Below are 24,841 nucleotides of genomic sequence, written 5' to 3'. Positions count from 1 at the left end.
CAATAAGGAGCCAGGGAACAGCTTGTCCTTGCCTGGCACCACGCCACTGACCAGGCCATGCAGCCAGAGCCACCTCCCCAGGCCCCTGATCCTCACCCCTGCTCTCTGCAGAACCTGCAAGGGTTGCAGCAAGGGGGGGGTCAGCCTCTTCCCCCAGGGAACTAACGAGGATTAGCCTCAAGCTGCATCAGGGGAGGTTCAGGTTGGACATCAGGAGGAAATTCTTCATGGAAAGGGTTGTTAAACATTGGAATGGATTGCCCAGGGAGGCAGTGGAGTCACTGTCCCTGGAGATGTTTAAGGAAAGATGGGACCTGGCACTGAGTGCCGTGGTCTGGTTGACAAGGTGGTGATGATCTCAGAGGTCTTTTCCAACCCCACTGATTCTGGGAGTCTGAGTCACTCCTCTTCCACTCCTGCTTGAGCACAAGGTGAGCCTGGTGATGGAAACCAAAGGTCTACAAGTTCCTGGGTCAAACTCCTCTCACTCTGTGGCCTTTAGACCTGGGCCCAGCACCACCAGTATCAGAAATTGTGCATAAGAAATGGCTGCCCTTGGGTTTTCACTTTATTTAGTGAGTCTGATTCTGAGAGAGGACAATATGGGGCTCCTGCTAAAGGCATCACTGATGGGTAGCGGTTAGTAGGGACGGATGGATGGATGGATGGATGGATGGATGGATGGACGGACGGACAGACGGATGGATGGATGGATGGATGGATGGATGGATGGATGGATGGATGGATGGATAGCAGATGCCTGGGAGAAATGCACAGTCTGCAGCTTGAGACCAGTGAACTGGCACAGTGGCAGGCTGCAGGATGGAGGCAGTAGCTAGTTTTCCTAGAAGCCATGGAAAGGCAATGAGAAAGGGAAAGATGAACACATCTCTGTGTATTTTGGATGGGGTTGCTGTTTGTTGTTACATTATCTGCTTTCCTGTTTCCCTTGCCTCCCTTCCCTCCAGTGGGGCACTGTTTGGTTAAGTTTCTTTATTCACAACTGGGGAAGGATAGCTTAGGAGGGAAGCAGGGGGAGGATGGCTGAGGCATGACGTGAGGGAAGTAGCACAGAGGCAGATGTGGAAGGCTGGTAGGGCAGGAGAATCCCTTGAGAATCCAGGCTGGTTTGTCTAAATTTTCCAATGTTTCTGGCTAGAAATTAGTGACGTGTTTGTGAGGACTCTTAAAAATTAAGGGTTCCTTAATTGCTCTCTTGTGCTGCCAGAAAGGTTACATTTATTACAGAATTACCTCGGTTGCAGCATCCAGAATTTTGAGGGATGTGTCCTGGCTCATTTTCAAGGACAGTTTGCTCCACAGGACACTTCAGGACTTGAAGAGGTTTCCAAAGGTGAAATGGAAAACACTGTGCTAAAAGCAGGAATGTGGTAGCTACATGTCCAGCCCTCTGCTACCTCTAACCAGGCTTATCCCATAGCTGTGGCACTGGGGTCCCACCATCCCAGTGCCTTGCAGTGATGGGGCAGGGTGAAATGAGCTGCAAGCAAGGCCTGGTGCAGCCACAGTGCTCCCAAGGCACTCCCCAGCCATGATCATGTCACAGCAGTCATTCCCAAACTGCTGCTGGGGCTGTCTCAGGAACTTCTCAGCAGCCCTGCCCAGTTCCCTCAGTCTCAGGCCTTTAACCCCAGCTGTCACTGTATCCCCAAATGGCATCTCTGCTTCTCCTCTGACCTGAGGTGACCTTGTAACCAGCTCTGCTGCAGCATTTGTACCCACACTGATTATCTTTCACCCACAGGCTGCCTGGAACCATCCCTCACCCCCACCCTATCACTCTTGCATCAGCTTTGGTGTTGCGCAGCCTCCACACACCCAGACTACTAATCTGGCACAAAAATAACTGAGTGGAAAAAGGGAACAGGTTTCTTCTAAGTCAGGGCCGAGTTACCCCGCACAAGAGCTAAGATAAAGGGAGGATGGGCTGGAAGCCTGGAGCTGCAGGAGAATGGACAGGAATGAGACCTGTGTGCTGGCAAGCTTCTAGGCTTGTTCAAGCTGATGTGTTTAAACCATGAATCAAAGTGATTTGAGCTCAGGGTGTGGGACTCATGCCTCCTTCTCCCTCACATCCAGCTGGAGTTTAACTGGTGGCAAACAGAGCAGAAACAATCACAGAGAGGGTCTGACAAGCTGCTAAGGGAACAGAAAAACTGCCCAGTTTATAGGAAGGACCTGGAGGCTGGTGAGATGGGAGGGATGTGTTCTTCCCAGGAGCTGGCCTGTGAACTGCTCACTGCTTTACAAATCCAGCCCTGTTATTCTTTCCAGCAAGAGTCCCCACTAAGGATCCTTTCTTCTAAAGTCATTTAGCACCGGGGCTAATTCTCAGTTTCCTGGAGGAGGATTTGCAGGCAGTTAAAATGTGTGAAGGCAGGAGAGTGCCAGACTGCAGGGAGCTTCCTACAGCCTCCTCTTGCCTCCTAAACTGGAGTGTAATGCAAGGCTGGAGCTCTCCTGCTGGAAGCCCTGCTCCCTGGGTTTTCATCTCCACTGAAAGCTTATCATGACATAACCAGCTCCTTGTACAACCCACTGGGTTACTCTAAGCAGTGTAAAGTATAAACTATAAAGGACTATAAATTAGTCCTTAAGCTCTGCTTATGTGATGATTAAATGGCCTGAAGTGATTTAAATCTGCCAAGCTTGGGCGGGGCTTTTGAAGAGTTGCGCTGGATGCAGGAGCTCAGGGGAGATGAGAACACCTCGCCACCTCCAGGTGACCCTGCCCTGCTCCCCGCGGAGCTCAGGACACCCAGCCCTGCCTGGAGCCTGGCAGCTGCCGAGTCCCACCAGGCTGCTCCAGGCACATTTCCCGCCGCAGCAAAGGCTGGGAACACCCAGCGCTGCCAGGGCTGAGGCTGCACAAACCCCGGTGACTCAGAGAGCCGGCGTGTTCCCAGGCTCCGTCACCTACCCACGCTGAGGCTGACCCGTTACTGATTTCCCCGATGGTTTCCTCTGTGCCATCTGGGACCTCAGCCTCATATTTCTCCCTGCTGCTTGCCTCCTGAGCTATCCCCATCCAGGGTCCCCTCCATCCCCCCATCATCCTCACGGATGCAGGAGAGCTCTGCCTTCCTCGCTGTGCTGTGACCTGATAGCCCTGGGAGCCGCTGAAAGGCTCTGGGTCTCGGTTTAGGGAGGCACTAACCCACACGGAGGCAGCCCTTGCCCCTTTTCAAGGACGCTTGAGTTTAATGTGTGCTTTTATCGCCTGGTCAGGCACTATTTTAAGCTCTTTGCATGTCTTTGTTGTCACCCTTAACTGCCCTGAATAACTCTGTATCCAATACACATCAAATAAGTGTGCAGGGACAGCAGAGCCCCATGTGAGCTACTTCTCACCCTGATCATCCTCCCCCCATGAACACCACTACCTGATTAAACTGTGGCTAAGATTATCTGTGACCACTCAGCAATGAGATCCGCCCTGCTGGGGGCAGCTGGGCTGCTGAGCATGGTCACTTGGGAAGTGACATTCTCCTGGGGCTCCAAATGAAACCCCAAGGGTGCAGAGCCAGCCTGAGCAGAGGGAGCAGTGTGCTGCGCTCTGTGCAGTGAAGCCTGTGGCGTTAGGAGTGGTGAGAGTTCTTTGCTGGCTCCCCTCTGTACCAGGAGGATGTAGGCTGGATTAGGCAGTGGCTGCCCGTGCCACTCCAATGGCCCTGCAGGTGACACAGGCTCAAAGCTGGCAGGATCACGTGTGCTGGGTAATCTGACACAGAGGGGATCTTGCACCCACAGCTGACATGGATAACAGATTGGCAGGGAGGGCTGCTTGCTCTCTGTATTTGATGTTGAACCTGCAAGAGTGCACAGTCCTTCCTGGAAAGCAACTGGCTTTGGGAAGCTCGTACCGAGCTTTGCAGGGCTCTCTAAAAGCTCTGCAAACCATCCCGTCTCTTGTCACCTCCCTGTGCCACTTAGGCCATGCTGCCCACAGAGGAGCAAGACAACACGTGATTGATCCTCTGCTTAGCAGGAGGCTCTGAGCTCTGCTGCCAGCCCTCTGCTTATGGCTAAAACTCCTAATCCACTGCTTCACTTCCTGCAGGGTAAACCCAGGGACATTGCAAGGCTTTCAGGTTCATCCATAAAAATGCAATGCTCTTCATCATTTTTCATTTCAGCTTCACGACCATCAAGACACCCCAGCTGAGAGCAAGGCTTGGCTTTGTTAGGCACTGTTCAAGCCTCAGCCCCAGAGCACCTGCACCAAGCAGAGGGAAAGGGATGAGGAAGGGAGGAGGGAGGTGAATGAGGGCACTGGAGGAGGTGCCCAGGGTCCCAGTGCTTCTGCTGAGGTTAACAAGAGCATTCTGCTTCTGTAGCCAGACCTCACTCTGCACCTGAGCCAAAGCACCTCCTGCAAAACAAGACTCCAAAGGGATAAAACTCCCAAACAAGAAGCTTCAAATGCATCCATCATTTTAACTTGGAGAGGTGCAGATGTGACTGCTGGGCTTGTTCCACATGTACCAAACCAGGTGGGCAGGCAGCTGTGGCTTTCAGTCAGATAAAAGTTGTCCTGCTTGACAGCATTTGCATGACTTGGGGGTCAGGAAGGAAACTTCTTCACAGCAAGTCACTGACCTGGGAAGGATGTGAGATGCCAGCCTCACGAGTCTCACCCCCTGATCTCACCAGGGGAGAAGATGCAGGGCCTCCTGCTCTTTACCTGCTGCCTCACCTCCCCATCCCACCTGCTGGTTATCCCACAACCCTGGGCACAGGGATGAGGTAGTGTTCATGCCTGGCCATCAGATGCTCCTTCTTCTTTCTTAAAGTCCTCTGGGAAAACGGGCTCTACAGCTGTGCTCCCACCATTTCCAGAAGAGAGATCAGCTCAGGTGTGATGGCAACCACATCTCCACCCAACAGCTGGCCACGCTTCACTCCCCATCTGCCACCCCTGGCTCCCTGGTGCCTGGTCCTGAAATCCCATGGAGTTCTTGAGGAGGAAAACCCATCAGTGATAACACACCTGGCTTGAAATGGCTGTGCTTTTGTATACATGTGTGTGTGTATATCTATATATTCCTGCTGGGAACATCCGCTCTTGGTAGACATTTCCCTTCCCAGTTTCCTGGAGATCACAGGGAGGGTCAAAGGGGTGAGAACGCCCACCCAAACTCTCCCTTCCCTCACCCAGGGAAGTCTACGGGCTTTGTTGATTTAACTTCCCAATTCATGTTAATGCAAGTTGTACTTGGGGTTTCTATATGAACTGGAGTCACAAATTTTCCCATGCAGCAGCTACTTTCCCATAACAACAACACCAACACAGAAATGTTCTGTTTCTATGGGACATGTGGAAGCAGTGGTCCATATACAGAGAATGAGGCAGTCTGAAAAGGAAATTATGTCTGCCCCATTAGCCTGGTGTCTTCTAGTGTGAGTGGGGATGAGAAATCACTTCCTGGAATGCTTCTGGTTTCTACAGGGGGAAACAAGTGATGGTGCCCCATCCTCAGAAGGGTTCCAGACCTGGCTGGATAGGGTCCTGAGCAATCTGGTCTAGTGGAAACTGTTCCTGCCCATGGCAGGGGGTTGGAAGGAGATGATTTTTAAGGTCTTTTCCAACCCAAACCATTCTGTGATTCCATAGTTCTGTGGCATATTCAAAATTTCCCAAATAACTTCTCTTGGCAAGACAATTCCTCCCGTTTCACGAATAGGCTTGAATAAGCCTGAGATGAGTAAGCAGGAGCACTGGCTTTCCTGACAAGAGAAGAGACCTTGCTGTTGGAGAGATGATAATTTCTGGTGGCAAACCAGGTCAGTGGATGCCTACTCGGGCTCCTACCACCAGCTTAGCAAAGACCCAGCAGTCTTTGGCCAACATGAGCAGTGAGTTTCACCTACTCTGATTAAAAAAACCCTCCTTGTTTTTCAAAGTTACCAGTTCACTGACCTGGGTGTATTTGCATGACTCACGGGGTGGCACAAGGGGGAAAAAGGAACCGAATGCAGGGAGGCGAGGAGGAACTTCTTGAGCTGCTGCTGCTTCCAACAAAAACACTTCACACGAAACCCCAACCTCAGCCATCCGTTCCCTATTTTCCTCTCAAAGAGTGACAAAAGTGGAGAAGCAGCAAGCTGGTCACTAATAAGTAATTCACATCTCAGCCAGTATGAACCAGTGCGGGCAGCATGACTGGGGTTTGTCATTGCAAGGGCTCTGAGGGGGGAGGGACGGGGGATTTGCAGATCAGCCCGTGCATTTTTGGATAATCTCTGGACTGCCTTTAGGTTCTGTATAAATAATAATAATTAAAAGCGGATGTAACTAATTGGAATCCATTCCAAAGCAGTAACATGATCCATCTTATTGCCAATCCCCTGAGTCACCCTGTCCTCCAGATGATTATTTTTCTGCTTTTCCCTAATACAATCTGAACGCTGCCCTTCACAGTGCTGATGGACCCAGCGTGGGTTGGAGCTGTTGGGGCTTTTCAAGCCCTCTTCCAGCCCAGACACAACCAGGCCACTTAGTCCTGCACCAAGAGTTGCCTTGTTTTTCATCAGAGAGCTACACATTCTTAAAATTAAAATTCACTCCACCATCCACAAGCCTGGTGTTAACCCAGTTGTGTTATTGCCTATTACTTGCCCAATTTATTTTGAATTAAAAGCAGCGATGGGCATCCCATTGCTTTTGAAGAACTTTGCTGTGTCCTGGTTTGCATTTTGATCTCTCTTTGGGATGCGGCTCCCCTTCGCTGACCTCCTGGGAAGAGCACGCTGTTCCCGGGTTTGGGGGCCCCGAGGGAAGGCAAAGCCCAAAGCAGGGCTCTGCAGCACTTGCACAGAGCACAGCCAGCTGTGGGGAACATCTTCTCCCTGCACACGTGACACACTCGGTCTCATTCCCCCCGGGAAGAGCAGTCCTGCCACCGCCACCCCAGCTCCTGGAGGGAAGCTCTCCTGACTCATTCCCAGGCTCCCAAGGGTCATTACTCCTCTCCAGCTCCCTTCCAGCAACAGAGATGGAGAAAGTGTGGGGAGAAAAACTCCACTTTGTCTGGGAGAGGAGCCTTCTAGCTGGACTCAAAACTCCCTGGAATAGGAACGAGGCTTCTGGTGAGCTTCAGAAGGGCTTGGATGGAATCCACACTTCTTTAGAGCAAGAGCACCACATTCTCCCCCACCCCTGCCTTTTTTTAGATGGGATTTTATAAATTCTGTGCTGTTTCCTTTGGCATGGCATTGAAACCCTCCCTTGGTTCATCTGCCTTCAGGGCATCTCCAGAAGGTGACTGCTGGTGATCAGGATTTCTTCAGGCTCTGGAAATCAGATGTTTGAGTGTTTTTCTCAATAGATAACCAGAAATGTGGAGACTCATAAATAGTCTTGATTTGCAGAACTCATAAACCTTGAAGGCCCTGATACCTGGGGGTGCCCTGGACTCCTGGTCAGACTTTGGAACAATACTGAAGTCTCACCTCCGTTCACATTTCCTGAAAGGACCATGGACACAGGTTGCATCCTTTCCAGTCCTGACTCTGGCCCCATCTCCTGTTTCCCCTGATGCCCTGGACAAACCTGGATCTGCTTCCATCAGTTGCCACAGCGGTCAATGGACACTGTGACCGTCACCCTGCTCTGCCCACCCTGCTCAGATGCTGCAAGATGGGCACTGAGGGCACTGCCCATCTGTCTGTGCTGTGGCTACCCTCAGCATCCATCTAATCCTCCTCCATGGAGGGATGGGTCTGTTCCCTGATAAACAGGAACATTCCATCACAGGGAATGTGGTACGTGTTCATAGAGTCATGGAATGGTTTAGGTTGGAATGGGCATTTAAAGGCTGTCTAGTTCCAACCCCCATTCCACCGGCAGGGATGCCACCAGGCTGCTCAGAGACCCGTCCCAGCTGGCCTGGGGATGAGGGACGAGGCAGGGATGGGGCTCCACATCTTCTCTGGACAACCTGCCAGTGCCAGTGCTCAGCACCCCTTTCGTGAAAAATTTCTTCCCTCTATGTCTGACATTGGACAACATGAAAAACAAAACAAACAAAAGTCCGCCCGACGATTTCATGGTGCCGAGCACCCACACCCCGCTGTGATTCATCCGCGCCCGGTACCCCGGCACGGCTGAGCCCACCCCGACCCACAGCACGGGGGGATGCGGAGCGGCCGCTGTCCCCCGGCCGGGGCGGGCGATGGGACTGGCCCCTGTCCCCGCGCTGTGCCCGTCCCTGCGCTGTCCCAGCGCTGTCCCCGTGCTGCGCCCGTCCCCGCGCTGTCCCCGCGCCGCGGGAGGGCGCCCTGGCGCGCGGGCGGGTGACGCCACGGCCGGGCCCCGCCCCGCGCTGTCCCCGCGCACCGCCCCCACGTGCGCGCCGCCCCCGCGGCAGAGCGCGCGCGGCGGCCCCGCAGCAGGGCAGGGCAGGGCAGGTGGGAGCGCGGCTGGGCCCCCGCCCCGCCCGGCCCGGCCCGGCCCCGGCCTCGGCCCCGGCTCGGCCCCGGGCCCGGCCCGGCCCCCGCCATGGGCGCCCGGCCGCCGCCGGCCCCGCGCCCCGCCGCCTGAGGCAGCGCCTCGCCCGCAGCCCCGGCACCATGGGGGCCGCCGCGGCGGGCCGGAGCTCCGCCGGGTTCGCCGGCATCCTCGCGGTGAGTATGCGGAGTGCGGGGATCCGTCCGTGCCTGCGCCGCCCGCGCAGCATCCGCGTGTCCGCGGCGTGGGTGGGGATGTGCTGGGGATGTGCTGCAGTGCGGGGCCGCCCGCCCGCCCGCGCCTCCTGCCCCGCCCGGGGCAGCTCGGCAGCGGGGGAGGCTGTTCGGGTGTCCTGCTGACCCCGCTCCGCGTGTCGGGGGCCGTGCCGGGCTCCGCTGCGCCCTCCCCGGGGCTGCTGCCCGCCCCAGCCCCGCGTCCCGGCAGGGGACGCCGGCTGGGTGCGATATTCCCTGCCATATCCATCCTGCCCATCCCTTCGTTAGCGCAGGCGGCGGCATCCCCCAGCCGGGGCTGTGCCGCTCATCCAGAGCTGAGCGGATCCTTGCTCCGCTCTCTGCGCTGCTCCGGGAGCTCGGCACTGGAGAGGGATCCATCCATCCATCCGTCTATCCATCCATCCGTCCCTCCCCTCCGCAGCCGCTTTTCTTGCCACCCTTTGGACAGGCAGTAAAACTCCCCGCTGCGAATGGCAGGCGGCTGCCCTGGCTTATCGCGGAAATGTTTTCCGGCGGCTTTATCTCCCCTTTTACCTGCCCAGGTAGGGCACTTCCCAGTCAGCGCTTTAGGGCTGCATCCCGTCTCTTTGGGGAGAGACAGTAATTCGGTGTGTCAGGCAGACGCCGCAGCTGCTGCGGCTGGGTTGTGTAACCGAGGAGAGCACTTGCTCTTGAACTCAAGGTGGATCTGAGCAAGCTGGCGCTGGCTCGACAGGAATCCGAGTAAACAACAAATAATCTGAAGCTGGAAGGGCATTAGCCGGGAAGCAGCCTCTGGAGGCGAAGGGGAACTTGGCGCAGTGGCGGAGCGCACGGGGTCCGTGCTCGGTGCTGGCTGGGCGCTCCCCAGGGCTGGATTCCCGCTGGGAGAAGCGAGCCGGGAGAAGCCTGAGCTTCTGCACGTCTGGAAGATGAGATGCTGATGGGGAGTTTCAGATATGCGGCTCCAGCTGGGATCCTGGAGGTCAGTTGGGAATGATGGGTGTAGAGGGAAGAGGTGGAAAAAAAGAGTGATGTAAAGGTGTGGGGAAATACAACAGCAATTTTGGGGCATGAAGCAAGACTGAGCAAATACGCACGTATGTTACTTGTGTGTGTGAGTATGTTCTCACTCCTGTGTGTGGGATTATACAGGCAAGCAAGGCAAAATTCCCATTTGCTTGTGAGCTTGGGTTTTCATCTGATACCTTCAACATTTGTTGGGCATCTCGCATCTCCCTTTGGTCACACAAGGAGTTTGTGTCTTTCCAGCCCGAAGGAAGTATGTTCAAGGGAAGTATGTTCAAATAGATAGCTTGTGGGTCTTTTACCAGCACAGCAATCCTGAATTTGCCTGGCTGCTGAGTTTTGGAGCAGTAGCAGCTTGGCAGCAGTTGTGTGGGGCTGGTGTTGGCTGTGATTTCATTTGCTTGGTGGATTTTTTTGGGACCCCACTGACTGCAGCAGGGTAGTTTCCACTATCTCCCCTACTACCCTTGCCTGGACCCAGAACAACATCACCTTACTCCAGCTTGGGGTTTTTGGAAAGCTGGGGGATATCATCTGTTTGGAGTAGAACTGTGGCTGGCAGGGATGCTTCCGAGCTCTGGTCTGTTCTGGCTGCAGGGCTGGCTGCTGGGTTTTCCTTCATGGGGACCAGATGTTGTGGTGCTGCTGTTCTGGCTCGCTCCACTCCCTGTTTCACTCTTGAGATGGGTAAAGGAACTGCTGAGCAGTGAGTCCCAGACTCTCATTTCACAAACCCCAAACCAGCTGAAATAGCTGGTCATGTTGCAAGAAGCAGAAATTTGCCTTACTCTTCATTACTCTCCTTACAGGCAACTTTTTTGGGACTGAGTAATTTGATCCTTTTTGCAGTGATCAAGGCAGGACGTTTTCTGTCTGCCAAGTTACGGTAAAACTTCCAGACCAGTTTATTTGTCTTTCTGGTGTTTTTATGTGTTTATTTCTTTTACTTTAATGTTGCAAGCACTTTCCCAGTAGTGTTGGCGAAGGGTACAGCTGACCTCTGGGAAGGGCGGCAGGCAGTGCAGCTCATCCCCAGCCTGTGCCAAGGCAATGCCACAGAGCCAGCTGCCATTCCTACCAAATTCTGCTGCTTTTGCTTGGAAACCATTCCCAGAGTATCAGTTTAGCACTCTTGGTCCCTGCTCACTTGCAGTCTCTGCCCCTGCTCTTCTCTACCAGTATCAAGTGCAGTTTGTGTTTTGGTTTCTTTTTAATTTTTTAAAAATTTTACTTTTGTTTTAGGTTTATTTCTGTGTTCCCACAAGTCTGGCAGCAGGGCAGCACTGTACACAACTTGAGATTATGACAGTCTCAGTGTTGCAGCATTTTAGGACACAAATTCCAGGACAGCAAGTTGATTCACCAACTTGCTGTTGGTGTTTTGACTCCCTGTGCAGGTTTGGGTCCCTGAAGGAGATGCTGAATTCATCAAATCATAGAATAGCTTTGGGTTGGAAGGGACCTTAAATCTAGTTCCAGCACCCCTGCCATGGGCAGGTTTGCCAACCACTGGACCAGGTTTCTGAAGTGTTTGCAGCTGCATCCTCTGTGCACACACCAAGGCAGCTTGTGGCCCCTGAGAGCAGCTTCCTGTGCAGATTGCCCATCAGGTCTCCCTGCAGCACAGTTATTGAAAAAGGGTGATGGGAGCACAGCGCAGAGGAGCCCTCTGAGGTGGAGTCATCAGGCTGGATGGGGCTGAGGTGGGTCATGCCCACACCAACTGTGGGGTGCTGCTGCCTCCAGGGTTTGTTTGCAGCTGAACGTGGAGGTCCCTTTATCTGAGTGTTTCCTGGTGTGGGGAAGTCAGAATGATGGTGTCCCTCAGGCTGATCTGATTTCCTCACACCTTAAAGCCTTCATGTGCTGAAATTGGTGAAGGTGGCTGGGAGGTGCCTTTGCCTGTGTGGTGCAGGGTGTTGGTGCTGAGTTGGGGATGCTCTTCAGGCTTGTGGCCACCCTGTCCTGCTTGACCCTTTTGGAAAGGGACCCCACCCCATTAAAAACCTTTGTTTGTTCCTGCATTGGGCACAGAGAGCATTGCTGAAACTGTTGAAACCAAGTCTGCTCTTTAGTGTTGTCTTGCACCCGTTCTGGTTTTTTTTCTGTGTTTTTTTGTCACTCTGTATGCTTCCGTCGGTACCAGAGTGATGAAATGGAGTGCAGTGGCTCAGCAGAGCTCACTTCATTACTTAGTTCTTTTTTCACTGGCACTGGGAGTGTCAGCCAGAAAGCTCCAGGTCTGTGTGCTGCTGGGCAGCCCTGAGGGGAGAGACCAAACCAGCAGACACTCCTTTTTGCTGAGGATATCCTCCTGCTCCTGGCCTTCACTTTCAGAGACCTGGGTGCTGCAAACCCTAAGCAGATGGATTATTTTAGGTAGCAGAAATACCAGTCTGAATAAATAGCAGATGCTCAATGCTGCTTAGCCATCCCCCACTGGAACTTGCTGTTCTCCCTTGGAAGTGCAGCTCCCTTGGAAGCTGAAGATCTTGAGATGTTCAAAAATACCAGCACCACTTTTCTTGAGATAGGGTTTAAAAAAAACTCAAAAAAACCAACTCAAACCTAGTGCTATTAAAGGCTCTGGTTACCCGGGCAAGGGATGGGAAGATGCTGGAATGGAAGGAGGGAGCCCATGGCACATGCTTGGAGCGGGGCTGTCCATGGGTTTCCCAAAATCTAGCTTGATACAGAGCAAGAAATCAGGATCTGAGACAGCAGCACACTCTCCTGGCAAGGCAGGAGAGCCACTGCCTGTCCTGCCTCTGCTCTCACCCTGTCACCCTGTCCTGTTCGGCATTGGCACCAGAGCAGGGTGAGTAACACAGGTGACCCCTGCTGCCACCTTAAGAGGCCAGTTTGCTAATTCAGGGATGCGTCATGGAGATTACAGGGGAGGGTGGCAGGTTTCCTTAGAGCCAGCTAAGCGCTTTGTTAAATCATGTCTTAGGGGAGGGGAAAAGTAAAATGCATCCTGTAAGCCTTTGCTGCCTGCCAGGGCAGCCCCGGTTTTTAATTTGACGTGCTGCAATTAGTCTAGCCGCTGCAGGATCCTCATCAGCTCCTGCGGGCTTGCCTGCTTCTGCCTGCTCTGTAATTGCTGCTTCAGGGGCAGAAAACTAAATAAAAAAAAAAATTAAAATACGAAGTGTTTTGTACAAATCCCAAGCTGTAAATTATTTAGCAGGTGAAACAGAAATGTGCTGTGTGTTTCCAGGAAGTGAGAGACTGCACCAAAAATGATGCGGCGCAGCTTGCGGCTCTGCCGCTATGTGCCTTCTGCCTTCTGCAGAGTCATGTTGTTGGGAACCTTTTTTTTTTTTTTTTTTTTTTTTTTCCTTCTGAATATATTCTTGTTGGCTGATAGCCCAGAATAGGTAGCAGAGCAAGAGGCGATGGATTGTATAACACAGCCAAGTGGTTTATTTGCTTGGCTCTGCAGCTGAGCAGCATTAGGATATCTGGTCTTTTTACCGTCAGTGTAGAAAATGTTTGAAAATTCAAGGTAACAGTGACTTGTTCCCTCTGTCCCTCCAAACTTAGCCTGTGGCTGTTTGGAAATGTTTCCTATTACTTTGCATGCTGTGTGAGGTTGTGTCTGCCTTTCTTTTGGTATGCCTTTTGTTCTTGCTGACTTATGTCTGCTGCTGTAACTGACATTAAATCCATGGACCAGAGGGCTTTTGGAGGAAGCAGATACTTCTTGGTAGATGGAACTTCTCTTAGGGATGGAGAAGCAAGGAATTAAGAAAACAAAGCTTTAGGATTGGAGGTCAGTAGAGAGAGATGGATTTATAGCAAAGCCCAGTTGCTTCCAGTTCGGTGTCTAAAAGCTGCTGTCCTTTTACCTGTGTCTGATGCAATGAGAAGCTGAATTACAGCAGAGTTTCTTGAAGAGTGTAAAAATAGCACCAGGTTTTTTCTCCTGTTGCTAATGCATCTGGTTTAGAGTGGGTTCAGATGTGGTTGGAGGCTCAAAGCAGAACATCCCTTGCGGTCTTGCCAAACCCAGCACTTGCACTGGGTCATAAAAAATCGTGGAAAGGCAGAGGAGCTAGAAACAGCCCAGAAACAGCCGCTAGCCTGGATTTCATCCTGGTTTGTGTTACTCAGAAAGGTAACTATTTGAACAAGTGCAGATTAACAAATAGGGAAGGAAAGTTTTACAGGTCAGAGCTGCCATCTGCATGTGTTTCTTGTCTTGTCAGTGAGCGCCTGCCTCGTGCTGCAGCCTCTCAGCCTTGAAATGCAAAGCTGGTCTGAATTCTCCAGGGGTGGCCAGGTAGCACATACTGCTGAAACACAATTAGCAGTATTTACCACCCTGGCAGGGTTGCAGTGTAAATGATTCTTAGTTTCACCGAGAAGTGTGGTGTCAAGTTTAAGCAATTATAATCGTAGTTTGGGATGTGTAAGGAGAGCGTGCTGCCACCTACTCTGCTTCCATTCCACTCCAGCCTTGCTGAGGTCCCTCCTCTGGCTGTAGTAACTTGTCCGTGGTCCCACAGCTCTGGGACAGCCCGTGTGATCCTACAGGGGGTTGCTGACAGAGAGGGCTCTGTTTGCACGCAGTTGTTGGCTGATACCTCCTGTTTGTTTTCCAGCTGCTCATGCTCCTTGGCACCGCTGATGGTCAGTCGAAGCTGACCTCTGAGCAGAATGCCATCAGCCTCTCCCCTGGCAAGTACCGCCACCTTGACCGTGCCACCAACGAAGAGCTGACCTGTGACAAATGTCCTGCAGGAACCTACGTGTCTAAGCACTGCACGAAGAGTACCTTAAGAGAGTGCAGCCCTTGTCCAGATGGGACCTTTACCAAGCATGAGAACGGCATAGAGCGGTGCCACTCCTGTAGGAAACCCTGTGAACTGCCAATGATTGAGAAAACTCATTGTACTGCCTTGACTGACCGCGAGTGCACTTGCCTGTCTGGTACGTTTCAGACAAACGATACCTGCGTCCCTTACACGGTGTGCCCGGTCGGCTGGGGCGTCCGCAAGAAGGGAACCGAGACCGAAGACGTCAGGTGCAAGCCGTGCCCTCGTGGTACTTTTTCTGATGTGCCTTCTAGTGTGATGAAGTGCAAACCCTACACTGACTGCTTTGGGAAAAACATGGTGGTCATCAAGCCAGGGACGAAGGAGAGCGACAACGTCTGTGGTTCTCCGGCGTCCCTGCCGAACACGGCTTTGACTTCATCGAGCACCGAAGCGGGTGAGCAGCCCTATGAAGTTCCACCAACCGCTGATCTTCCCAAAGGTAATGTCCACTCCTGAAACACAGGTGTGGTTCTGACTGAGGGATTGTGTTCTGCCTCGGTCAGGGTTGCTGTTAGGCTGTTAACAAACAACCTGGTTTAAAGCCTGGGTGGTGCTTCTGCTTCATGGCATCGGGTTGCCCTCACTTGTATTAAACCACATTTAATAACATTTTCACTGTGACTGCAGTCCTGATTGGACTTCCGGCTGTCCTGCTGTTTGGGTTGAAAGGACATTGCTTTCCCCAGCCTCTTTTCCTGTCTCTGTGATGTGCTGGCACAAGTCTGTGTAGTTGTGGTGAACCTAGGTTGGGATGCAGCAGGAAAATCCCTGCAGTCTCCCTGCAGCAGGGAGATTCCTCCTCTGATGGATTCACTGATTTTGTGTCTGTGCTTTCCTTGCTTCATTTCACTCTGTACTATGTCACAGTATTGGTTGAATGGGAACCATTGCTGAAACAGCCCTGCAGGAGCCTGGGCTGTCCTGTAACTTTTTTTCCTACAATCTCATAAGACTACTATGTGGAATTCCTCTTTCTCTTGCTTAATTGGGAGTGACTTATCCTCACAGCCGTTATGGTGATGCCTTAGCTGTGGCTGATTTCAGAGGTGATGTAGGACTCCACTTAAGGTGGTATTCTGCACTCCTTGGGAAGCAGGTTCCCTGTAATGTCTCAAATGAGGCATTTTAATAAAAAAATGCAACTTTTGATGACCTCAACAGCTGAATTAGTAAATATAATAGCAGGGAAGTGTTGACAGTAGTGGCTTCCAGTGCTTCACCTTTGAGACCTAACACCTTTGTTAGGTCTCAAAACTTGCCCTGACATTGGTGTATCATTGGGAGTGTACAGGAGGGTGTTTCCTGAACTTTGAAATCAACTGTCGACAATTACGTAAAAGTTGAAGTGTTTTCCCTGTTTGTGTCCTGATTAGGGTGTTTTGAGTAACCAAACTGGGGGCAGAACCAGGTACAGACGAATACACCCGGTGTCTGTCTCAGCTGGGATAAGACACAATCTGCAGAAGATGACTTTCCAAAGTAATCTGTAGGTTTTGCCACAGCAGCCTTTCTTCCTCTTCTCACCTGGCTTTGGCTCACATTTTGCATCTGGCTGGCACCTGAGAGGTGTTGGTTGATAAGGAAACTCCATAAAGATGGAAGGTAGCTCTTAGGGGGAAGTTTGGTTGCTTCAGAGACCTATTTTTTAGTTGATTCATCTGCAGCTGCTTGCAGGGTTAATAAAAAAGAGATTTTGCTTCCTTAACAAACGCAGTGGAGAGACATTAAGCCTACAAATTGTCGTGTTTTTTAGTGCTTTTAGTCCAAATACGAAATTCCACAAATGAGCTAAAATTAGTGTTCATAAACCTAAAAAGAAAGACCAACTCACTCAAAGTTGTTGGTTTTCTGAGAAATGCTGAATGTGGGACAAACACAGGCTGACAACATGCCTTTAGGAACTCATTTTTTGTAATAAGCTGCCTCTAGCCTTACCCAGCAAGGGTCAGTTTTACCTTGAAGCTCCCTCTGTAACCGTACCCATCTGTTCCCAGAGGCAAACCTCAACTTCACCTCTACTCTTTCTCGCTGCTTGGCGTTGGGTTTCTGTCTGCTGGCCAAGCCGATGCTCAGGCAGGTCTTAGCCCGCGATGTGATGCCATATCGTGTCTCCAGGGCCGTGACACTCAACTCTCCTCTCCTCCCGCAGGTCTGAACTCTTCAGTTCCCGATTTTGTCCCCTCTCTGGCGCCGCACGCGTCCAGCAGCATGGTGGAGCGGGCACGGTACTACAACGAGACCTCAGCCAACGAGACGGACGGCATCAGCAGGACCCTCGTGGGCTCCAGCACCACCAGCCAGGCCCAGAGCTACCGGCACAAGCAGACCAGCCAAGCGTTGGAGAAGCAGCCATCCCTGGAGATGATGGGGGGCGAGAAGCCGAATGTCCCGTACAGGCCCCCCCGGCGAGGCTCGCAGAACGTCCACCAGCACTTCGACATCAACGAGCACTTGCCGTGGATGATCGTGCTGTTCCTGCTGCTGGTCCTGGTGGTGATCGTGGTCTGCAGCGTCAGAAAGAGCTCACGGACTCTGAAGAAGGGACCCCGGCAAGATCCCAGTGCCATTGTGGAAAAGGCTATTATGAAAAAGTCCACCACCCCCACACAGAACCGGGAGAAGTGGATCTATTACTGCAACGGGCACGGTGAGCAGTTGTGACAAAGTGGGGTCCTCCCCACTCCAACACAGGGCTGTGGAGGGGCCAACCCCACAGCCAGTGACCTGTGGCTTTCCTCATTTGGTGGGTCTTGTAGTGAGAACAAAGCCCTCACAAAGCGTGGTTCCTCAGATGTTTCTTCATCCTTGGCTTCTCCTCCTTCTAGTTCCCATGGTGTGTCCCTGCTCCTGAAGGAAGGGTTAATGGAGGGAGTGTCACCTGCTTGCTCCAGCTTCTCTTCTTCTTCTTCTCACCCAGCTTCTCCAGCTTGTACCCTTCTTCCATTGGTAGAACGATTTTGAATGAAGGCCCTTTTTTCCCCCATTTTCTTCTCTTCCTGCTTTTCTTCTGTTTCATATGGTCCTTATTTTCTCTGTGACTCAGGCGTGGATCTGGTTGTCTTTCGTGTCGTCCTTTATCCCCTCATCCCTGTCTGTTTCTGGAAGGCTGAGTCATCCCCCACCTCTTACCACTGCTTCAGTTTCAGTTCTTAGCCCTAAATCCCAAGTGCTGGCTTGTGTCCCAAGCCCTCTGCACACACTGGAGCCAGAAAGGTTATCCTTAAAGGCTGAGTTGTGGATGTGTACAGCTCCACGAGTGTCATCGGGTCAGCCTGGACTCTCTTCTTTGTACTGTTTTCTGTTCATTTAGTGGATGATTTGCTGTCAGCTCTCTGATGAGACTTTAAAGATGACATGTAATCTTCAAGTTGAAATTTTTAAAAATCAATTATAAACTAATGGTGGCATGACTGTGAGCACCAAGCAGCCAGTATCTCCCTAGTGGGAAGTGCAGTTCTTCCTCTGCAAAGCTCCCATGACAATTTTGACCTTCCCTTATCTTGTGCAGACTGACGAGTCCTTACTTACTTTGGGTTGCTCAACCTTAAACATCCATTCACAGTTAACCTTTAGAAAAGCACATTTAACAAGGGGGGGCAGCAAACAAAGAATTGATTGAACAAAGATTTGAAGGTTTAGGAGAGATCAGTCCTTGATGAAAGTCATCCTTGAGTGCTCAAGTACAAAGCAAAGAAGGTTTTGAATAGGGTGTCTTCTGTCCTGTACTTTCTTCACCTTCCTGCTGATTAACAGACCTACACTTTGTTTGCCTTCATTAATTCATGTATACAACCAGTAAGATCTTGTTGGAATTGGTTTTCTGCCTGCTCTTGTGTTTATGTTGCTTATCAGTTTCCTTTTAACTCTTTTGTGTTCTTGGGCTGCAGTTTCTTAAACTTTTTTCTGTTTCTGATAACTTGTTCCCATAACCCCTGCACTCCATTGTCCCTAAAACCTGTGGCACCCAAAGCGTGGTACGTGAGACTCTGATGAGTGATCTGCAATGGAGTTACAGAACCTTATTAGACAGCCTTGTTTGTGGGCACTACCAGGAATACAGGAGTTTGGCCATGATTCATAGGTCAGAAACGAGTGGTTGTTGCTAACTTGCAATAACCCTTTTCTCCAAGACTTTAATTACCAGTTGGTTGAATTTCTGATGCTTTCTATTCCTTGAAGCACCTCTGAGCAGGGCAGTTTGTACTGGACAAGGAATGCTCAAGTGCAGGGACCAGACCATGCTGCTTTGAGTAGGTGCAGCTCTGGATTCTATCCTGGCGTTTCAGACCATGCTGAAGTACCTGTGCTGCAGCTGATCCTTCTGGAAGCCACCTTAGAGCTGCCTTTGTGGGCACTGCTGTGTGTTGGGTCACTAATCATGATTCAAGTTGAAGAAACCATGCCGGTAAGAGAAGGTTCAAGTGGAGAGGGATGGCCTGTTTTAACCCATTTAGATAAAACCTCACCTCCCAGATCTTGTCATCCTTGGCGTCATTCACGGGTCATTCTGTGCTTCCCAGGGTGAGTTGTTCCAGCCTTCTCTGTCACAAACAGCTGCATAAATTTCACAAGATCCTTGCTAAGTTTTCCCTTTGTCTAGGGAACTAAGCTGGGTGTAACAGCAAAACCACACTTAGGTGATAAACCAGCATGATGTGATTGAACCTCTCCAGTCTAGAGGTGAATGGCGCCGTTACTCCCAGTGATTCCTGCAACAGTCACCCAGGTTCCCTTTGGCATGGCCAGCTTCGTGACTTCCTCCTGCCACCACATATCCTCAGATGAACTTTGTGCAATAAAGGCAGGCAAACAGGCACAAACCAATTAATGCTTTGTCTTGCTTTTAGTGCAAACCAAATCGTGTTGCACTAGCTGGAAGGGCCTTGCTCATTAGCTCTTACATGGTGGTGCTTCTCTGTCATGTCAGATATGGAAATTCTTCTCTTCTGCGGTGGAGCATAAATCCCTCTCCGCCTTTGCTGTTGAAATGTCTGGCTCTTAAGACTGTTTACTTGAGAGGAGAGGTGTAGTGCCGTAAAGGAATTGACCTTTTATTTAATAACTGGCTGTACAGCTGAGATATTCTGCAGAGCTGCCATGTCATGGCTTAGCTTTCTGCTGCTCCAGCAGTGTTTGTTCCCAAATCATACTTCATCCTGAAGCAGCATTTCAGACAGGGGTAAGTTTAGTCAGGAACAAACTTCAGGCTGTTGCAGAGGGGAAATCTTTCCTCTCCTGTGCTGTAGTGTGGATCCCTCCATGGTAGGCTACCAGAGCGAAGCCTCCTGAGATGTGAGGACCACAGCTGCTCCCCAGGTTCAGGTGGCAGCCTGGTTTGTGGTTGCACTGGGTGTGTAGAGGGCAATCAGAGTGTAAACTATGTTTGTGGCTGGGGATGAAGCCCCTGGGCTGGGTGCTGGCAGTGCACCCACATCTGTATGACCTCCATCCAGATATTGGCTGGCACACCAGCAAGGGTCTGGGGTGTGTTTATTGCCTGTTTGTGTAGCTCTTGCAAACAGTCTGCCCCCATTTGTTCTTTCAGTAAACAGCTTTAACCTTTGAAAGGAAAGTGCGGGTCTGACTCAGGCACTGGAGCCTCTTCTCAGAGGAGCTGTCCTTGGGCTCCTGCCCTCACTGGCAACCCCTTGAGCCTCCCATGGCACCAGGTGGGCATCCAAAGCTTTCCCTGTTCGGGGGATTTTATTATTGATTTCTCCAAGGCTGTGGGTGCTGGTGAAGTGTGGACAGGGTGGCACTAGCACTGCTCGGTGCTGGAGCAAAGACATGGCACTGTGGTTGGGCTCCTTACCAAAAGAGGAGGGATTTAGGGTGGAAGCAGGGACTAAAACTCTTCCCCAGTTCCTGAAGGGACTGAATTCCTGAATTGTTTAAATAATTGAGATAGATGTGTGATCCTGAGCAGCAGCTGTTGTCAGGAGGAGGTTCACTTGTCCTCATGTCCCCATGAGCTGGTATCTGTGCCCTGTCCTCTCTCTGGTTATAATACATGCCTTAAATAACAGCTCAAACATAAAAATAGAAGTAGCTTGGGAGGCTGGTGTTAGAACTACACCCATGTCCTGAGCATGGATATGTTCCAGCCTAAGCAGCAAATGCCAGTGCTTCTCACTGGATTAAATGATTCAGAGGTCTGGGAAGACCTTGCAATGACTAATGGCCTGAGTTAGCAGCCAGCCTACCTCCATGCGTGTCCTTGCGTCCATCGTTGCAATAGGGGCTGTCCAGAGAGAGATTGAGAAGGTAGAACAGTGTAGCTGTGGCTGGGGAAGCTGGACCTCTTGCTGGCTCAGCTGGCTCTTACTTTGCAGCCCTACAGATAGGAATCCAACAGTTGACAGTTTGTCAAAGCTTTCCTGAGAAATTATCCACGTGGTGCCTGAGTGACGTGGGTACAGGGCTGATAGGGCTCTGTGGTTTAACCTTGTATGTATGACTTCTTTCTTTTAGAAGATCAAGAACAGCCTACACACTAGACTCATGCCTTTATTTTACCAAATACCCATTTCCTTTCTTCTACCACAGACCCATTTCTTTTCTTCAGACATTTCCAGAGGTGAGAAAATGGGTTTGCAGGAGCCTTTCAATAAAAGCTGAGAATTGGAGCTTGTCTCTCAAATGCCATTTTGCCATAATGCCAAACATGAGGGCTTGAATTCTTTTTGCAGAAATTGCTGATACTGTTGCCTTTGGGTTTCATCCATTTAGTAGCAGAGGGTCAAAGACAAAGACTGCAAAATGTTAGGGTAAAACCTGTGTATAGAAGCAGCTGTCTGAAATGATATGCCAGGAGGCAAGAAAAGAGTTTGGTGATTTTTTGTTTTTTGGAGTTGAAAGACTGAAGACTAGATCTTGGCAGTGCTGGCCTGGCATGAGATGCCACTCCCATTTTATTTTTCTTCAAGTCTTGTAATTGCCCATTATTGCAGTGGGTGGTGAGAGCAAAGCCAGGAAGCCTCTGGTTAAATAATCAGAGAAATTAACTGTTCTGCAAAAGCTTTTTGCAGCTGGGGTGGAGCTGAGGCTTGACTGCATGTAGAAGAGCATGTGCTTAAAATGGCTCAAAATCAAAGTGGGAACTTGAGGTGGGATGCTGGAGAGATGGTGAGTGCTGGGATTTGGGAGTCTTGCTTTGTCAGTTGTCAGCACATTAAAGGCCAGGATCTTCTTGGTTGGTAATGTTTAGGGAGTAGTCCTTGGCTTGTGTGCTGATTGCTGAGGGACCAGGGCTGGGCTTGAGCTTGGTCTGCTCCCAAGGAAGTCCCTGAGGGTGTTGAAGGGGGACCACATCTTGTACCTTGGAGAGCCTGATGCTGCACTGCAGCTCCAAAGCGTTCCCACGTGAATATAACCAGTGGGGTGTGGGGACAGCAGGGTCATTGCAGGCTGGTTCTCAAATGGAATCAGGTGCTCGTTTATGGTTAGTTGCAAAATGCTTATCAAAGTAAAATTACATGATTCTTTGCAAGAGATAGCACATTAAGGTTATGTGTGGGCTTTTTAAGTCAGTCTTTTCTAGAGATCCATCACCTAATGAAGGGAAGCAAGTGCATGGAAACAGTCCAGCTGAGGATGTTATTCCTCAGGCCTATTTAACTGCTACTCTGAATAAGGAAACTGCTTCAGACTTGGCACATGCAGGTCTATGGGGTGGCACTGAATGCTAAACTTTAGGACCCCTCCTTAGTGCTTGTGTGGATAAATGAGATGAAAGCCGCTTAGTGTAGAGGTTTTGTTTGGTAGAGGTAGTTTTCCCTGGATCAGCTCCTGAACAGGTCCCAGCAGGTGGCAAGAGGATCACACTGGGAGGCTGGATAAGGATGGAGGAGCTGCTGTGGAAACTGCTGGGCAAACAAACAATCTTTTCAAGCACTAAAGCTTCACCAGCCTCAAACTGTGGTGGCCTTGTGGTTTTGTGCCCAGGCCACAGGTAGGGCAGAGATGCCCAGAGCATCTCAGGAGAGCAGGTGTGTCCATTGTTGCTGACATAATTCGGTAACTGCGGCTACGCCTGGAGAGGAGCAGCCCTGGGCTTGTGTGCAAAGCCTAATACAGCTCTGGCAGGCAGAGCATGAGATGAGGGATTGATGTCTGTCCACCTGCCAAAACAGAGAGGCAGAAGGTGTTGTGTTGTTTTTGTTTTCCAAAGCAGTCTCTCCTGTGGCATCTGCAGCTTGATGATGTACAGATGATTGCTGCTCCTCTGATGACAGCCTGCCCACCTCCGCAGGGAGAGACCCAGGCAGAAGGGGAGCTGCTTAAATTGGAAGAGGCAGGAATGTGCTGGGCACCACAAGGAGTATGGATGCTCCCTCACTGCACTTTGTTCTGCTGCATTTCATGCTGTGTTTGCTCCTGCACAGGCACAGTGCTCTGCTTTGGGTGGGATGGAGCATCTCTTCATCTGCAGCACAAATCTCTCCCATGGGAGTGTTGGGGTGGCATCTGACAAGTTCAGAACACTGTCTTCCTCAAACCACTCAGTGTAAAATGTTGCTCAGGTTTGCCCAAAAATCATTTTGTCCTTTTGGGAAGCTATGTGATTTCCAAAGGGCATATGCAAGAGCTGACCAGGGCTTCATGATGAAAGGGAGCCTTGGAAAGTGCAAACGTGGGAGGCTGCTGTTCTGCTTAGAGAGGAAGAAACCTAATAATGTGCAGGTTTTATCATCTCCTGTTCCTCAGCCTTATTGCATTAGCACCAAAGACTGGTGCTTGATCACTTTTAATGTGTGTTGCTACGTGAGCTCTCTATCTGCAGCATGTACAGGGCTGTGAGTAGCTCCTCTTGGAAGCTGGAACATTTGTTCCCAAATCTGCTTCAGAAAAGGAAACCCAAATTATCCAATGGTCAAAATTCCTGGGTGGCCCTTGTATTAATTTAATGAGGGATTGGGATTTGTGCCTGCCCATTAAGGTGTAGAGCTGAGTGTGGGAGGCAGGGCAGCTCTGCAGGAGAGGATTGTCCTTGTAGAAAACCACTCTGAGCCTCGGGTGTTTTTGCCAAAAACCCGACACCGGTTTCAGTGCTGGGAGGGCTGTGATTTCTCACATCAGTGAGGCTCTCACACATCACTCTTCAAATAATAAGGTTGGGTTTTTTTTGTTTTTTCCTTGCTCTTCAAGACTGGGAGATAAAAAAATGCAGGAGGTGAATTTAATCCTCGGGTTGGCATCTGTGGGTGTCTGGATATTTATATGGCTCTGGCTGTGGCAGTGTGTGTGCTCAGGGTTACCAGCTGTCCCAGAGGGTTATAATGAAGATTAACTCTGCAAAAGCCATTTAAAATTTAATAATTACATGAAATACTTATGCTGGCTATTCTCATGCAAACTAAAGCAAGAGCAAGTTCACTCAGCATGTCCCTGGTGTAGCATCCTGTGCGAGTAGGCAGGAGTTCAGATGGGGTCCCAGGAGGGTTGGACCAAGGGGGTGTTAGAGATGTGACTTCCACATAATATACTGGGAAAAGAGATCTTGTCTTATGATGATTTTCAAATTCCCAGTTCATAAACATGTTCATAACTGCATGTGGCTGATCACAGACCTCTCTCTAATCTCTGTTTTGGTTATTTTCCAGAAAACTTGTGGGAAGTGATTGTTAGAAGTCCCTTTCTGCCTAGCAAGATTTTCAGTTTTGTCTTTAAAAAAAACCCCAACAAACTCCAAACACACCATTTTGTGGTTTGTTGCCCAAACAGCTCTTGCTAAGGATATGAATCACTGGGTCCTGGGAGGGTCTGATACCAACACTGTCCTTCGTAGCTGGGAAAACTGTTCTGTCACTAACAAATCTTCATGAGTGTGTCCTTTCCAACAGTCTGACAAAAAAACTAGAGATAATGTAGTTTCTAACCCCCTACTGTTGGTAGGGATGCCACCCCTAGAACACATTGCTCAGAGCCTGTCCAACCTTGAACGCTTCCAGGGGTGGGGCAGCCACAGCCTCTCTGAGCTGCCTGTTCTGGGGGCTCACCACCCTCACAGGGAAGAGTTTCTTCCTTATGTCCAGTCTAACCCTGACTTCTTTCAGTTTTAGGCCATTCCTTCTTTTCCCCTTGTCCTGTCACTACATGCCCATGTTCAAGGTCCCTCTCCAGATCTCTTGTTGCCCCTTTATGTACTGGCAGGCTGCAGTAAGGTCACCCTGGAGCCTTTTCTTCTCTAGACTGAACAAGCTGTCTTCTTACAAGAATTGCTTCTGCCACTTGACCATTTTTGTGGCCTTCTCTAGACCTAACAGGTCCACATCCTTTTTATGTCGGGGTCTCCAGAGCTGGAC

The 24,841-nt window shown here is 50.6% G+C and overlaps 1 protein-coding gene across 3 annotated transcripts in view; it reads left to right on the top strand.

Moving 5' to 3' along the window:
* Positions 1 to 8,377: 8,377 nt before the first annotated feature.
* Positions 8,378 to 24,841, top strand: part of TNFRSF21 (TNF receptor superfamily member 21) — a 34,395-nt gene continuing 17,931 nt past the window's right edge. Inside the window, exons 1-3 of one of the 3 annotated variants that reach the window (XM_074538007.1) lie at positions 8,378 to 8,646; positions 14,322 to 14,976; positions 16,687 to 17,184. In XM_074538007.1, the coding sequence (XP_074394108.1) occupies positions 8,593 to 8,646; positions 14,322 to 14,976; positions 16,687 to 17,184 (1,207 nt within the window). In that variant the 5' untranslated portion in view covers positions 8,378 to 8,592. Of the gene's footprint in view, positions 8,647 to 8,943; positions 9,671 to 14,321; positions 14,977 to 16,686; positions 17,185 to 24,841 lie in introns of those variants that run through there. The other 2 variants (XM_014265667.3, XM_005485082.4) reach the window with 2 other exon arrangements.

The sequence above is a fragment of the Zonotrichia albicollis genome, chromosome 3 (genome assembly GCF_047830755.1).
Source record: "Zonotrichia albicollis isolate bZonAlb1 chromosome 3, bZonAlb1.hap1, whole genome shotgun sequence".
Taxonomy (NCBI): Eukaryota; Metazoa; Chordata; class Aves; order Passeriformes; family Passerellidae; genus Zonotrichia; species Zonotrichia albicollis.
Note: the sequence above shows the minus strand (reverse complement) of the source record. Positions and strands in the feature narration are given on the sequence as shown.